This window comes from Sceloporus occidentalis, unplaced genomic scaffold (genome assembly GCF_023333645.1).
Source record: "Sceloporus occidentalis isolate IW3139 unplaced genomic scaffold, rSceOcc1.0.p SCAF_1, whole genome shotgun sequence".
NCBI lineage: Eukaryota > Metazoa > Chordata > Lepidosauria > Squamata > Phrynosomatidae > Sceloporus > Sceloporus occidentalis.
Genome location: NW_028316981.1, coordinates 30,521,644 through 30,534,680, shown reverse-complemented (window position 1 = coordinate 30,534,680; position 13,037 = coordinate 30,521,644). Strand labels below are relative to the sequence as shown.

The 13,037-nt window shown below is 37.9% G+C and overlaps 1 protein-coding gene across 21 annotated transcripts in view; it reads left to right on the top strand.

Annotated features, from left to right (window-relative positions):
- The window catches only part of CADPS (calcium dependent secretion activator), a 452,259-nt gene that overhangs the window by 280,382 nt on the left and 158,840 nt on the right, over positions 1-13,037 (top strand). For 11 of the 21 annotated variants that reach the window (XM_089518937.1, XM_089518931.1, XM_089518899.1 and 8 more), the window contains exon 13: positions 7,870-8,057. In XM_089518937.1, coding sequence (XP_089375063.1) covers positions 7,870-8,057 — 188 coding nt within the window. Of the gene's footprint in view, positions 1-7,869; positions 8,058-10,179; positions 10,324-13,037 lie in introns of all 21 variants that reach the window. The other 10 variants (XM_089518908.1, XM_089518853.1, XM_089518845.1 and 7 more) reach the window with 1 other exon arrangement.

Below are 13,037 nucleotides of genomic sequence, written 5' to 3'. Positions count from 1 at the left end.
TTTATTGCTGGGGGGGGGGTTGGATTTTTGTTTTGTTTTGGTTCTTTTGGGGGGTATGCATGCATTTTTGGAATGCTCCTGCCAAAATATAAGAGGTTCCATATAGTTCAAGGGTTCCTTAAAGCTCAGGACCATGTTGCTCCATTTGTAACAAATTGTACTTATTATTATATGAAACATGATATATTTATGTCAGGCCAAGCCACACATAATGCATTTCATGTCATTAAAGTAGGAAACTGAATTTCAGTCAGTTACCACTACTGATTGTAGTTATTACTACTGACTGAAAGCGAATTTCAGTGTGTTTCAATTGATTGAAAATTGATTTCAATCAGCTACTACTACTGATTGGATTTTTTTTTTAAAGTCAGGGGTTTTTTTTCCCTTCAAAAAATAGAAAAAATGTTTTCTCTCCACAGCTTTCAAATTTCCAGATATTTTACATCAGGAAATTTCTTGCATTTCTATAAATGAATCCCATTTTTCGAGAAAGGCAGGATATAAATCCAATAATATAAGTTAATCAATAAATACCATGTAGCTGGATGCGGATGCTGCCACTTCCACAACCACTCACACATACTTGTCTCCTGGCTACCAAATGGTTGTGGAGGTTTACCCAGCATGAGAAATCTAAGTTAAGAGTGCAAGGAATTAGTCATCCACACTGACCATAAAAAAGCATGTGCAAGTATAAGTTGGACGTATGCCTGCATATGTCACAAACAAGATGCCAGATGAAATTTTTATTGATGTTTATTATCTGACTACCTTAAACTCCATTTATAGAAAACAGCCCAATGCTGCAATAACAATCTGTAAATAAAATAAAGATCTAAGATTATAAAGGGTAGGACACAGTTTTCCTGCTCTGTTCTGTTCCAAAAACAGAACAGTATGATTGGAAGTATGAAAGGTAGTGTGAGTTTGTTGATTTGGATCTGAAAAAGGAGATAAGGATCCAAGGGTGCTCTTTTTCTGGAGCCCACTACTTACACCAGAATTGGTGCTCCCCTTTCCCCCAATCAGCCCCTTTTGCATTAATAAAACCAACAACACCGGAAGCCTCCTATGGAGCAGGTTTTTGGTGCTATGGAAGGCTTCAGTAGGAAGAGGAAAAGGAAAATGTCCCAGTTCTTCTGGCAGGGTATGTGGAAGCACACCATTGGATTTTGGCCAAAGTAAAATAACAAAGAACCCCTAAATGAGAACAACAACCATCTGCTGGAATGATACTGGCTGTGGGGAAATTTCCATTGCAGACATAGTCTGGTTTCAGATGGCAGCTCACATGAGAAAGCCAATGAAAGATAAGTGTCCGGGACAGTAAAATTCTCCCCAATTTGAGCTGCAGTACTAAATCATGATTTGTCAGCAAGCGCAGAAGCATCGGGACACATAAAAAGCAGGAAAACTAGTAGCACAGCAGATAGCATGCTCAGAAAGTGGACTTGCAAAAAAGAGCTTACTCTCTAACTTTAGGTTTTGTTTCTGAGCAAAATTCTGAACTGAAAGTTCTACTAACTAGTCCTGTTTCACAAAATAACCACAGATGACTGCATCAGATGTAAATTTTGCTGCCTATTTTCCCCGAGATTTAGAAAAAAATGAAGACAACAAAATATTAGGATAAATTTTGCAAGATTAAAAAATCAGACTGAATTTCTGGATCAGGTATAAGAGAGAAGGGGAAAGTTTCTTATTGCTGCTAAATGTAGCTCATTGAACTATTTTCTCAAATAATGATCATACATACACAGTGTGTTTACTTCTGTGTAAAAGTTGTCTGAAGCTACATGTCTTTCTCATACATGTAGTTTTCAGCAGCTGTGTTTTTTTTCCTGCAATTTTAATATTTTGAAAAACACTATTCCTTTTTTTTATTCCCCATATCTTGCCATATCCTCCCCTCCATTGTGCCACAATATCATTGAGAAGTAAAAACACCTCGAACATCTTAAATATGGGGAATATTTCTGCTTCAGTAAGCACTAAAATTAAAAACTCTAGTAGTCCTTTTGAAGTGATATAATGAAAGGAAACCACTATCACAGGAGCCTTATGACAGTCCAACTTCTGCATTATTCTCAATCGGCATTTTCATTTTCACACATGCGCTTTCTGGCGGTTGGGATAATGAAAGGAATGATGTCTGTTTCCCATGCCTTTGATTCTGCCCCTCATTATTTTAATCCCTTTTCAATCTGTTCTGGAGTTGGCCCAACAAGGATAAGCAAATCCCTTCGACTGAGTTCTTAATTGATATTTCTTCAACTCTCCTCAACAGTAGCTATTTTGGCATCCAGAAAAGATGTGGTGTCATCTGAGTGGTAGAAAATATATTTTAATCTTTTCACAGCAGCGTCATTTCAAAGACGTAGCATTTGGGGTGGCAGATGGGGTGGCAAAGAAGTTGCCTAAAGGGGCAGGGCACTGATCTAGTCGCCACAGGAACTTTTCAATTAAAAGATGAAAGATTTTTGCAGCTTTGGAGCATTAAAGCAATGCATCTGATCAATTGTTCAGCAGCCTTACCAATACTGAAGATTTGTGAACATGGTGCATGGGTGCATTTGTAGCATATGTGCAAAATTAAAATGAAGGTGAGAAAGAGTCCACTTGGGAAGACATCATTGTTGTCTTCATACTGAGAGATCATCTGTAAAAAATATAATGGTTTCATGTGCTCTGGCATGCTGGAATAGTTTCACAAGGACACTTGTTTAATAATTTGTGCCTACATAACCTTGAAATTTCACTGTTATAACACTTCTTAACATGTGCAGCTGCCCTTGTAGAATGTTCAGAGAAATCAAATAATGTACAGTGAATAGACTGCCAAGAATATAATGCTCTATGCTTACAATACACCTGCACTTCCAGTCACCTTCCATCCATACTCAGTAGTTGTGATAGTGATTTATATAATGATTAATAAACTTTTATTTGGCATGCGGTAGTGACTTATAAAGCCATTAAACAGATTAAATGTTGACTACCGTATATACTTGACTATAAGTTGAGAAATTTATGCCCCAAAATTGCCCGTAAAATTTGGGGTAGACTTATATAAGGGTCAGTACATCAATCAGTCAATCAATCAATCAATCAATTAATGTTTATTGATTAGCCCTTAGGCCATATCAGTACATCAGTAGTGCTTAGAAGGGTCTTAAAGCAAGCAAACCTGATGCCCCAGTCTCCATTGACACCAATTCCTTCCCCCTCCAGTCCTTTTTCCAAGCCTTTGCTTCATATCAGAAAAAACTCCCCACTTAAAAGCACTTGTGTCTCTCTCTGCTTCGTTTTGCAAGCGTTTGCTTCCTATCGGAAAACCTCTCCATTTAAATCCACTTTTTTCTCTTGCCCCATTTTGCAAGCCCTGGCTTCCTATGGAAACAACTCCCCATTTAAACCCACTTGCTTCTTTCTCTGCTCTGTTTTGCAAGACCTGGCTTCCTATGGAAACAACTCCCCATTTAAACCCACTTGCTTCTTTCTCTGCTCCATTTTGCAAGACCTGGCTTCCTATGGAAACAACTCCCCATTTAAACCCACTTGCTTCTTTCTCTGCTCCGTTTTGCAAGACCTGGATTCCCATGGAAAAATCTCTCCATTTAAACCCACTTGTTTCTTTCTCTGGTCCCTTTTGCAAGACCTTGTTTCCTATTAAAAAAAAAAAACTTCTCCATTTAAAACCATCTCTCCAGTCCCTTTTGCAAGACTTTGCTTCCTATGGAAACAACTCTCCATTTAAATCCACTTGCTTCCTCTCAGTCCGATGTTAAAACCACTACTGCAGCACCTGGGAATCTATTGGGAGAGGTCCAGAGAAGGAGAAGGAGGGACCCTTTCCATCTTTCTTTATAGCCCCCTAAGTTTTACCCTCAACTTATCCATGGGTCATATCAAAACTCAGGATTTTGACCCTGAAACCTTCCATCGCCTTATACATGAGGTCGACTTGTACATGAGTATATACGGTATGTTGAGAGACCTGTTCACAACTAGACACTGAACTTTATTGCACAGGCCCTGGAACGGGCCCGTTGCATTCTAAAAAGGGGGCATTCTGGGAACGAGCTGGGGCTAAGAACGGAGTTTACCACACACTGGAATGCTGCCGCCTCCGCCGGACATTCCACTCGCATCCTACATCCATTCCAGGGGGCGTGATTTTGAAGAACTGTTCCAAAGTATTCTCAGAAATTGCACCCCCTGGAGCGGATGTAGGACACGATTGGAACGTCCAGCAGCAGCAGCGGTGTTCCAGTGTGCAGTAAACTCTGTTCTTAGCCCCATCTCGTTCCCAGAATGCTCCCTTTTTAGAATGCAATGGGCCCATTCCAGGGCCCGTGCGATAAAGTTTACTATCTCCTCCAGCAAATGTGTATCTTCATTATCAATCTAGAGCAGCAATTTCCAAACTGTGGCCCTCCAGGAGTTTGGAACTTCAGCACCAGAATCACTGACGTTGGGGTGAAGTAGACAGGTGGATAGGAGCGGCCTCTAGCCACACCAGTCGCAATTGGCCCCTGATCAGCCTGGGACCACAGTGATCAGAAGGCCTATTCCCAACGTGGGCCACCATGGTGGTCCCAAATGAACTGCTGGCAAGGAGCGTTTTGTTGTTGATGTTGTTGTGGTGGTGGTTTTGCTGCTCCTTTTGCAACTGCCATGTCCTCAGAGTGGCTGGAAGCCACTCTATTTGGCCCATCTTTTTGGGGCTCAAGATGGCTCAGACTTCTGGGAGCTGAAGTCCAAAACAAACAAAGGGCAAAAGAGTGTCTTGTTTATTCAATGCTCTCTCTCTTTGCCTAGAGCAGGAGTGAAATTTGTGTTTCCCTCCAAATATTATAGACTTCAACTTCCAGCAGCTCTAGACAGAAGAGCTTATGGTAAGGAATTATTGGCGTTGCAGTTCAACAACATCTGGAGAGTCACACAACCTAGGCCTAACTTCCCCATTAATTTAATATAATCTACATTGAGCTGCCCTTTAAAATTTCCTCTTGAGGAGGGGTGCCTGAGCTATATAAAGGTGCTTATGGAAGAGGAAAGGTTATAGAACTACCTATCCCCATGCTGAAAAACCTTGTGTGGAAATCTGTGTAATGTTTTTGTAGATTAAGATTCATTTCACCTTCAGTCACATATTTGAGCAAGGCTAGAGTACCACCACATATCATGGATACAGACATTTCAGTAGCTTTCAACCTTTCTTAGAAATTTTCATTTCTGGTATCTCATAAGTATAGATGGATCTTGGAATATAAGAATCAGGGCACAGAAATATTGGTAAAATATAATATTAGGCAAGACATAATTAATCTAGACCCGCATACAATAAGAATCAATCAATCATTACATGCAGAGAAAAAAAAATCATGTATTTCCACAATTGCAATTTTAATAGAAATAAAGTGGACCCTTGTTATCCGCTGGGGTTTGGTTCCAGGAACACCCGTGAATAACAAAATCTGTGTATGCTTGAGTCCCATTAAATACAATGGCATAGAAAAATGGTGTACCTTATATAAAATGGAAAAATCAAGGTTTGATACTTGAAATTTATACTTTTTAAAAAAATATTTGCAAGCCATGGATGCTTGAATCCATGTATAAAAAATCCATGTATGAGGGCCAACTGTAGTTTAAAATCATTTATTGCATCATCATAGATTGTAACAGTTTGGTGGTAATCCACATAACCACCAACCAGACACTTATTCCTTTGAGCATTTGTGTCCGCTTGGCTCAGGTCATGCCCATGCAGTGGATTCTGGAAGTTGTCATTCAAAAAAGTGACCTTTTTCAAGCTCTGATGTATCAGTCCGAAGTGTTGCTTGATATGTTATATGTTTGCCAAGGAGAGCTTATCCAGAACTTGTCAGCATTCTATAGGTTGCAGCTCTGGGAGATAGGGCCAAAAAATAGCCTTTGCAATCTTTGTACTTGTATCTGGCAAAAAAAAAAAAAACCATATATGACAATCTATGGTTGCTTAGAGGGCTAGCATGGTTTGGTGGTTTGAACATAGGACTAGAATGCTGGCAATCAGGGTTCAATTCCCAACTCAGCAATGGGAACCCTTTGGGTGACCTTGTATGAGTCACACACTCTCAGCCCCAAAGACCCTGTGACAGGGTCACCTTAGGGTCACCATAAGTCAGAAATGACTTGAAAGAATATAACAACAACAATAACATGCTGCTTAGGAGGTTTATTATATCACACACATAACAGAATATGTTTGTTTGCTTGAAAAATCTATATTTCAAAGTATAATTTATATATATACTATATATAAATATATATATTTCCAAGTATAATCAACCTCTCCAAATAGATAAAATTAATGTTAAAAAGTTTTAATGTTACTGTATTTTTTAAAAAAATAAATTTTAGCAAAAGAAGAGCTGAACTAGCAGACTCTGAAAAGCATGAAAATTCTAGGTTGATGGAAGAGTTAACACATAACAAAAATATAATAGAGGCAATACACTGGATCCAAACTTAGCCATGCTTAGAATTAGCTCATGCAGTGCTACTCAAGTTAGTTGTGAATAATTTGTCCAATTGATTTCTGTGGGGATACTTCAAGTATAATTAAGTCTTGAACAAACCCTGTTTGTATACATCTGTGGGGGCTTGAAACACATTGCTAATGAGCTTCGGTAGTGTCCAACCTAGAAGAGCAGTATAATAACTCAAAAACATGGCAGTTCCTAATCTAGGTGACTTAGCAGTGATATGGTGAATATTCTGCCTCTCATTTCCTGTACTGCAGTTGGCTTATTTATATGCCCATGAACAGAATGTGGAAGACTTCACCCCTTCCCCGAATGTATGAATTATGATTGGTACCATTTATCCGTGTCTGACTCACTGCTTCAATTATGTACCAACTTGTTTGTTGTATTGTAGCATACATCAATTAGTATGTGTGTGTTTGTTTTGCTGCTTATTAGCAGTTGTGGAGGAAGAAAAAATAAGTAATAAAAGCTGCACAAATTCTTATTGTTTCTGTAATTGGATTTCTTCTGGTTGTGTTAACATGCAGAAGCAGAAGGAACTGGAAACATCCAATGAATTAGATGTAAAAGAGACAATGAATCTCAGGGTGTATTTTAAAAATCTATATTCCTTAAATTAGCCAGACATATTTCCGCCAAGAAGTATTTGTATATTTTATCTATCAGTTGCCAGGCATAAGAGTTTATTTTAATTTTTAAAAAAATCCTGTAGGTTGATTTTCAGAATGCTTTCTGAGTATTTCGAGGCCATTATTTTACATATATTCAGTTGTATCTAGTTTAACATATTGTTTTATAATTAATGTATTTCATATGCAGTTTAACAGGAGGCATGCATTCTTTCACTTATGCCTTGCCTATAATTATTTGTGCATATGTATTATCCCTTTTCTTTTAACATACCCAGAAGAAGCCTATACAAATATTTCTTGCTGGAAACACATTGAGCTAATTAAAGAAATAAAAACTTTTAAAGAATACATCCCAAGACTCTCTCTTTTTCATCTGTAGTTATGGTAGACCCTCCAAGGCACGTTTTTGTGGCAAGTGGGGGAGCAGCAGAGTAGAGAAGGAGATGGGAAATGTTCACTTCATGAGATGATGTTAGATGTAGCCCTAGGTTTCTCCAGATAATCTGAAATATTTTTGAATGTACTTAAATTATAATTTACTTAAATCATGTCAAATGGTGTGTTTTACAGATGCATTTCATTTCAATGGCAATAGGTTGTTCTTTTCTCTTCTATTTTATTGTTTATTGTCTCAGGTGCCTAGCATTTTTTTTAAAAAAAATCTGTATTTGAAATCCATCCTCTCTGTTTCTACACAGGGCTGGTTCAGTCCCGGCCAGGTATTTGTGCTAGATGAGTATTGTGCCCGTAACGGAGTGAGAGGCTGTCACAGGCATCTCTGCTACCTCAGTGACTTGCTGGAGCGAGCTGAAAATGGAGCAATGATTGACCCCACCTTGCTTCACTACAGTTTTGCTTTCTGTGCATCACATGTTCATGGCAACAGGTAAGGGAGATCTACTTGTCCCACCAGTGTGGGGAGTATCCCTTCCTAAATAAAGCATTTCTTAATTTAATAAACAAATAAGCATCACTTTGGTTAATGACTGTTATGTGAATCTGTCCAGTATATAACTGAGAATGTAATCAGTTTTGTTTATTTTTGTTTCTTGTTTGGAAAGAATATAGGTAGTAGGAGGCTGTAGAACAGATCTCCAATAGGGTGTAAGAATGTATTTACCAGATATCACTTTGATTTAAATGAAATTGCAATATAGCCTATTAGTTACAAGGCATTATATTTTGTTATATTTAACAAGTCAGGAAATACTATTTATTTGACATGGGCAATTGATGCATTAATAGTAGTTTATAAATCTAGATTTAAATTTTGGGTGTTGTTTTTAAATAAAAAAAGCAATGACTACTGTGGAGAGAGAGCCAAAAGCTTTAATGGGTTTCTTGTAAATAATAACTGTGATCCTATTGGTGACATGTGTACCCATCTGTCTTTTGGAGAGAGTTGCAAGGACTATTCTATAGCTCTTCCATGTTTTCCCAAGGCAAGTTTCATACCCCAGTGATGCTGTCATGGCTGTTTACTGGCCAGGGAAGGAATGAGGCAACCAGACTGTGGCCCTTCCAGTCATAGTACTGCAGTGGGGGAAGAGAAACAAGGTCTCATTTGAGAAAAGAGCTGTCTTCCTAGGGTGGCAGTATTGCAGGTCTGTGCTTATGGAACATTATGCTACCCAACTCGTGCAAGATCTCAGCCACCATCTACATTTCATTTACTTCAGAAAGTATGTTTCAGATATGTTTTAGTCAGTTAAGAAATTGAACACATTTGGATCTTCATGTAGCCATTGTACTGAACAGGATAAATCAAACGAGAATTAATTTAATATCCTCCAGTGACATCATGAGAAGAAAAAGAAGGGGAAGGAACAATTAAGGAATTTATCACATTGGCTTTGCTGCCACGATAGATGCAGGATGTAACTTTAAGAAAGTTGATTTTATCACATTTCCCTGTTTGCAACCTGGGCTTCTCTGGGCTACTCCTGCATCTTTTCAAGAAAGGGATTTTTCCATTCTTGAAGCGATGCGGCAGAAGCCCAGATTGCAAACGGGCTGCGTACTCCCCGGTGATGGGGAAATGAGATAAGATCCAACTTCATAAAGTTACATCCCATGTCTATCGCGAGAGCAAAGCCAATGCAACAAACTCCATAGTTATTTTCTGCCATTCTTCCTTTCTTGGTTTCTGGATGATCCGGCACATTTGTAACTTCTTCCTGACTCCTAAAGCCTCTCTGGCACTGTTAATGGTTACAATATCATAGGATACAGAACTGTATAATCACTCTGAATACAAAGATACAACAAGTTTTCATAGAACTCTACCAGGACTTAATTTTGGTTGGTTTTTTTTAAAAAAAAAAAACTAATATTTCCATTAAGCAGTTCTCGTCCCTTTCCCAGTTATACCAATTTAGTGTACTACAGTGGATCAGACCCTGCACCTTCTAAAAGTTAACTGACATTGAAAATACCCCCTGTCACCATTTGATAGCCATAATAGCGACACTGACATTTCAGGTTTGCTTTATGCATGAAAGTGTTGCTAAGCTAAGTTTCCTTTCCATAAAGACTGTTTGGTATCTTTTGCACTGATGGTTTTCTTTTTGGAAGTTGCATTCTATACAGTGAGATATCACACTCTGCTCTACATATGCTACTGAATAACAGAGTGTTACAAAATAATGAAGTGTTTTTGTAAGCTCTCTGGTAAACATCATAATGAATTATTATACACATTGACGGTATTTCACATTATAAGGCTGCCACTCAAGTCACAGCTTGCTTGATCCTCCTTGTCAGGACAACAGAGTTTCGTTCTCCTTATTTTCTTTTTGATTCTGACTTTCCTTTGCTTCTTTTGTTGATTGATTGTTGGAACATTTATTTCTATTCTTCCACCTCATCCTGTTGTTGTTGTCATTGTTATTATTACTATTTACCTTTAGCCTATTTTCTTTCACTTTGTCTGTTATTATTTATTTCATTTTTCTATTTCTGTTGTCCTTCTGTTACTCCACTTAAAAACGTTCCTATCATGTCCAAAGTCAAAAAATGGAAGAGATACTTGGTGGCATAATGCCAGTTGCAAATAATCCCCCAAGCACTGAAGTAGAGGCAAAAAAGGATTCCAAAAAGGAGTCCAAAAAGAGGAAAGACTCAAAATCCCAGCCACCTCCAGAGCCCAAAAGGTAAGAAATCACCGTTTACATGATTGTACTTCAATGCAGAGTTCTGTATTTATTAGTTATTTTTGTGAGGTATCTTTAGGGCTAAGCCCTCACATGGTAGCTTACATCATTTCAAAATAAAATGTAGAATCACAGCATTTAATAAAATGTGTGGTTATGATCGATCATTTGAAAAGGCAACAGATTGACCCTGAACTATGTGAATCCGGTTTGATTGTGTTTGTATAGTGAACTGGGAGAAGAAACTCCATATTCTTTGTGGTCACAGATACCTATGGGTCATCTGTGTTTGTGCAGTATAACGTCGAGCCAAGAGATATTTTCCATATAACTAAAATCTTTTGTTGCTATATGTATGCATTTTCCCATTATATAGCTCTTTTACGTTCTCTGTGTTCAGCCTTGTGTTCAACCTTCTTATAGTGCTAGCTCAATCCACTTGCACTGTAAATTACTCACAACAAATAACCAAGAATGAAAAGTTCTCTCCCTTTGTCACTCAAACAGCAGAGCCAAGCACATAGACAAAAGCGTGCTAGATGGACAGCTAACCATATAAAAACAAAAGAATGGTTTCCTCTTTTTTTTTCCTCCTACATAAAGCAAAAAAAGATAGACCATTGTTCTTAAGTATTTAGTGTGCAGATTATCATTTTATTTCCACTAGATTTTAAGGGGGAAATATAGTCAGCTCTCTGTATCCATGGCTTGAAAATATTATAAAAACAGAAAAAAAGCAAACCTTGATTTTGCTATTTTATATAAGGGACACCATTTTACAATGCCATTGGTATGAGACTTGGGTATCCAGAGGGTCCTGGAACCAAGCCCCAGTAGATACCATTGTATCTGCCCACTGTATGTTCACAAAACTTACATGGTTCACTTACTGTGTTTATTTTCCAAAGGTACCTCTGCTGCCTTTTTTTTTTTTTTTTTCATTTTTATTTTTAACATGTGTTTTCTATTCAGCTCTGATTTTCTATTCTTACCATGTTTTAGAATATTCTCTTACTAGAAAAAAAAAAGTACTTTAAAAATTAAAAAGTGAGGAAAGAGGAAAGTGAAGTAACTCTGGGAGAGAGAAAAAATAACAATGGTACCATGTAGGTTTTGTGAACATTATTTCTCAAAATCTACAATTGGAAATAAACTTGCAAACTAAATACTTTAGAAAACTGGTGTTGTATCATCTTTAATATGGCTCTTGTCAGAATTATACATTAATTTCCTTTTTGGAGGCAATTTTAGAAACAAGTTTTTAAAAAAGCTCATACAACCAAGTACTGGTACTTTAGCTTTCTGTGAAATGAGGTTGGCTGTCAGTCAGAATATGCCACTCTAGTAGTGAAGGTCGAAGAGAGAGAATTCTATGTGGCTATCAATCTCCCGTGTAAGCGATAGACAGTGATGGAGCTGAGGTGGGTTGTCTGTTTGTATTGTGTTTGTGTAAGGTCAGACAGTGAGACAACAGTAGCTTGCAGTCAGTGAGAAAGTGCAGAGAGAGTGTGATTCAGATGGTGCAGGACAGCCTGAAGGTCAGGACTGACAGAATGACAGGCCATCAGAGGAAAGAAACTAACTAGATGTTATCCAGGGTCCTGTTTCATGAATACGTCTGGTTATCTGATCAGTGTCAGTGCAGGACAGGAACAAAATGGCTGCTGTTGTTAGAAATACACCTCTAGCTCAGCTGTGACCCCTGTGCCATATCATATGAAATGTCTACCAAACAGAAACAGTGTTTTGCCTAGTATATTTCCAGGCATTGCAAGTACAAATTTGTCTACTGATTGCTATTTCATTTTTAGAAACTCTGATATAATTTACAGTGGGTGAATCAATCTCCTTCCTTTTGATTTCTCACAGCAAAACCTTAATTTAAATGCAGACAGTTGTTTCTGAGTTTTCAATATTAATTCCAGTTTTGAAAACCATGATGGAGTTTCCTTCTTTCTGCATTACATAAACGGTATTGTGATTTTGTATTTTGCTCTAGATATCTATTAAATCCCTTAGGATTTCTAGGCACATCTTCCTGATTAAACCACATGTAAAATAATACTTAAATAGGCAGTCACAAGAGAAAAGTCAAAACCTATCCACCCAAAGAAGCCAAAACAATAAAGATAGCTCTTGTACATTTCAGAACAGTCAGTGAATGAAGTCTGACTGATTTGATTAGGCACTGACACACAGTATTACATGTTATATTGTAAGTAAGTAGTTCATTAGCATAAGAACAGATATTGACAAAGAGTCACACTCAAAATGCTTTGGGCCTAATTAAGTGTATGTCTCTGTTTGATGGCTGCCATGCATGGTCTCAGACATCAGGGCCCATTCTTTTATGACCACTTAAGGGAAGATTCTTGAAGAAAAATTCTGGTGGAAGACTTCCGCTTCTGGTGGAAAGCCTTTTTCCCCCAATGCCAATATTTCTCCTGTCACTCTAGTAAATGGTTGTTGGATCCACTGCTGTGCTGCTTCATCTGTTTAATCCCATTTTTGTGGGTTTTTCGGGCTATGTGACCATGTTCTAGAAGAGTTTATTCCTGACGTTTTGCCGGCATCTGTGGATGGCATCTTCAGAGAATGCTGACCTGGAATAGAGTGGGTATATATATACTGTGTGGTCTTGGGTGAGGAGGAGTGAATAAACTCTATTGATTAATTGCAATTTTATTCCATCAAGAAACTCAAGACCACAGTCA